At 32.6% G+C, this 3,795-nt stretch overlaps 1 protein-coding gene across 2 annotated transcripts in view; it reads left to right on the top strand.

The window, feature by feature from the left end:
* The first annotated feature begins 3,387 nt into the window (after positions 1-3,387).
* Positions 3,388-3,795, top strand: part of LOC111695345 (eukaryotic translation initiation factor 4B) — a 9,269-nt gene continuing 8,861 nt past the window's right edge. The window contains exon 1 of one of the 2 annotated variants that reach the window (XM_023464649.1): positions 3,388-3,484. In XM_023464649.1, the coding sequence (XP_023320417.1) occupies positions 3,472-3,484 (13 nt within the window). In that variant the 5' untranslated portion in view covers positions 3,388-3,471. The remainder of the gene's footprint in view (positions 3,485-3,795) is intronic. The other variant, XM_023464647.1, reaches the window with a different exon arrangement.

Below are 3,795 nucleotides of genomic sequence, written 5' to 3'. Positions count from 1 at the left end.
TATCTAAATTGAATGAGTTTTAGAGGTGTAAACTGGATTTAATAAAAGAATTTGACTAAAAAACGCGAAGCGCAAACATTCCTCATGAGTCCTGGTTATGGAAGTATATATTGGACGAATCAATTATGAGCAGCTATATTTTTAGAGAATTAATTAAACACATATTTGTTATAATTCTCATGCTCAACATGTTATCTTTTTGCCACCTTTTGACCAACATTACCGACCTATGATTCCCCCAAAAGAGGGCGGTTAAGTTACTTATCGTCCCTTGGGACACTTATGTGAAATCACCACCATAAATTCGCACATTTTCATCTCAAAAGACGAAGAAATTGTGTACAACTACTTTTTCGGGAAGTTACAAATTTTACTTAACCACAGGAACCCCTGGTAAAGTAAAATTCTCAGAACTATACAGCAGTTACAAACAATTCACGCATTATTTTAGAAAAAGACACCACAAACAATTATCTTTGGTAGATATTGTAGGAGAACAAAGTCATATAATTTTTATAACTATTAATTAATAACTATTATAACTATTAATAACTATTATTAATTACTACTTAACCGGGAGATTAAGGGAGGATAATTAAATTGAGGGGAAAACCACTTAGCCGAGGGCCTCCAAGACCTTTTTGGGGTTCTAAACCTCACGAGCGTAGCGAGGGAGGTTTAGAACCCCAAAAAGGTCGAGGAGGCCCAAGGCTAAGTGGTTTTCCCCTCAATTTAATTATCCTCATGAAAACTCCCGGTTAAGTAGTAATTTATCGTTTAATCTCCTGTTCAACGAAATAACCAACCGTGGGGGATTAAATAATAATGAAATCAATAAAACTATCAATTATGATTTTAATTCTCTTATTTCTTACTAATGCATATGGAAAAATATTTAATTTCTTGATCTAAATCTTGAATTAAATCTGTATGGATCACAGATTATCGTCCCTGTAAATAGGGAGGATAAGTAATTATCCTCCCTGTAAATAGGGAGGATAAGTAATTATCCTCCCTGTAAATAGGGAGGATAAGTATTATCCTCCCTGTAAATAGGGAGGATAATTACTTATCCTCCCTGGAATTAAAAAAGGAGGGAATTTAAGGTTGGTTATTTCGTTGAACAGGAGATTAAACATTTAAAATATCTTTTAACTGTAATTTTTGGACATTATTTTTTACCAGTTTTTTGCTAATTTTTTTAACTTAGGCAATGTTTGAGCTTTTTTATAATACCATTTTGAAAATCATTAGATATACGGTGGTAGGCAATAGTACAAATATAACAAAGACGACTTTTTATTAAAGTTTTAATTGTTTATAAGCTTTTTTCGAATTACAAGTTTACAAGTAATTAATGAGAAGCTTTTTTAATTGGCAGATTATCTTTGTTTCCTTCTTTTTTGTATCCTTGCTATTTAAAAGCTTAATATAAATCAAAATTTATATCGAAAGTCGTCTTCATTATACTGATGTTTTCGCTTACCACCATAGTTTAAACGATAGTTTATAGGTTTTTAAAATTTTGGTTTGTATAGAAAGTAAAAAATCGAACCTTTTTTCAAATTTATAATGACAATATAGAGTTGACATTAAAAAAGTTTTTTTTGACAAGTTTAGGGTAATTTTATAAGGTTATTGCCACAGAGTTTATATTTATAATACAAAAAAAGTTTTCATATTTTTTCCCCTCTTTGCTCATACTTGGCAATCAACAATGGAATCCTAATAAAAGTTGTTCTCTAATAAAAGATGCATGCATGTTAAGATTTTACTTTAAAATTTAAGTGCATTGTTAATTTTTGAATAAAATATTTTAGTAACTTTTTGAGAAACATTGTTACGTGGCCCATTAAAGTTATTAAGACCAAAATATTTCACATAAAGGCATGGGGGCGTAGATAAGGATTCTGTAGGGGGCGGGGGGGGGGGAAAAATTTTTAATTTTTTAATTTTAAACCCCCCCCCCCCCCTAGAAAAATATCATGATGTATATCAAATTATTGGTTTTAATTGGGTTTGATTTGCATTTTCCACTCATTTCTGGGATTTACAAACTCAATCTTATAAAGGCTTCATTACAAACCTTTCAGCTTTCACCTTGTTTTATACCCTTCATTATAGTCATTCATTTTACATTAACTACAAAGATCTATAAAAAACTGAATTTATTTTATTTTAAAGTAATATAAAAAATAATAGTTTTACTCTAAGAGGAAAAAGATGTTACTTTTTTAAATCTTTAGAAAGGCTACTCTGCAAAACTTTGAAAAAATATTGTCATTACTCATTGTCATATTTTCTTGTCGTCAATGTATGTAGTATGTAAAGATCTTAACGAAATCTAAAAATAAGTACAAAATTTACAGGAGGAAGGGGGGGGGGGACACAAAAACGTTCTCTAGGACAGAAACAAGGGTTCGATTTGTTTTATATTTATTGCACAATAAAATTTTAAAGCTATAGGCATAAAAAAATCAGAATGTTCAGAATCTTTAAGCTGGCTCAAACAAACATATAATGTGCATCTCCTTTACCAAATGAAAGAAACTACGAAATAAATTTACAGAATACTAATTCTGTTTTTTTTTAATGAAGATTGAGGGAGTTAGATAAGTTCTTTGATGACTTGACCTACAAAAATATTATAAACCATTACCATAATTCATAATAGGGTCCGTCATAGTATACAATTTTTGGATCCAAGATTCTAGTGTAAATAACCCCAATAACCCCCCTTATCTACGCCACTGCATAAAGGTCTGAGACTGAACCTCTCACGCTTGCTGTTTTTGAAGTTGTATTAGTTATTTTTTGCAATTCATTAAAGATTCATTATAAGAACTACAATGGCAAATTTTTCCGGTGAACAATTTATTTTCCATTGTTACACCAAGCAAGAGAAGTCCCGGAGAAAACTGTTTTAATTATTGATATTTTGGCCAAATTGCCGCAAAACTTGGGAATAAAACATTTTTAGGGTCATTTTTGAATTTTCAGAACATTTTTACTACAGAGGAAGGCGATTTTGTCAATACAATGAAGACGGCTAATTGTAATTTAAGTTTTGATTGTTGAAAAGATTTATTCGAATTACAAGTCTACAAGTGAAAGAGAGGGGGGTGAAGGGCACTTTGGTCATTGGCTTTCTTGTCCCTTCGGCAGTTCCTCTGCAGTTCTGCACCCAATAATCATCGTTCGAGTGAAACTGGTTTTTCGAGGCGAAAACCTCACTTTATTATTCGCTTTGATTATTTGTATCATTGGAATTTTACACACGAAATTAATTATAAAAGTTTAAGGATTGAGACAAAAAGTCAGGAAAAAAATGTCAAAAATATTGTAGTTTCTAGTTATCATACATAGTTTTGATGATATGTCACCTTCAAGTGTTGTTGTGATTAGTTGATTGCGATTCTCCGTTACAAGTATCGGCATTCACGCTTTCTCCACGCCACATTTTCTTGAATCATGGCTTCGAAAGGTAAATAACGCTTAATTTATTTGTAGTTTTTATCATAAAAAATAACCGGTAATTTCCTAGAGAACGGTTTTTGGACCCGCCCCCCTTCTCCAATCAATTTTGTAAATTGATCTCATATGTAACACATGGACATAATTGATCATGAGGCCTCAGCGCCGGCCCCCTAGCCGCGACGCTCGGCCCCTTCGCCTTTCCCAGTCTGAGCGCTTGGCCCCCCTAGCCTGTCCTAGCCGGAGGGCTCGGCCCATGAAGGGTTTATTCCTAGAGAACGATTATTGGACCCAAGCTCAAATTTTCTAATCCCTATCTCT

This window comes from Eurytemora carolleeae, unplaced genomic scaffold (genome assembly GCF_000591075.1).
Source record: "Eurytemora carolleeae unplaced genomic scaffold, Eaff_2.0 scaffold8, whole genome shotgun sequence".
NCBI classification, from domain to species: Eukaryota; Metazoa; Arthropoda; class Copepoda; order Calanoida; family Temoridae; genus Eurytemora; species Eurytemora carolleeae.
This window is presented reverse-complemented; position numbering and strand designations above follow the sequence as displayed.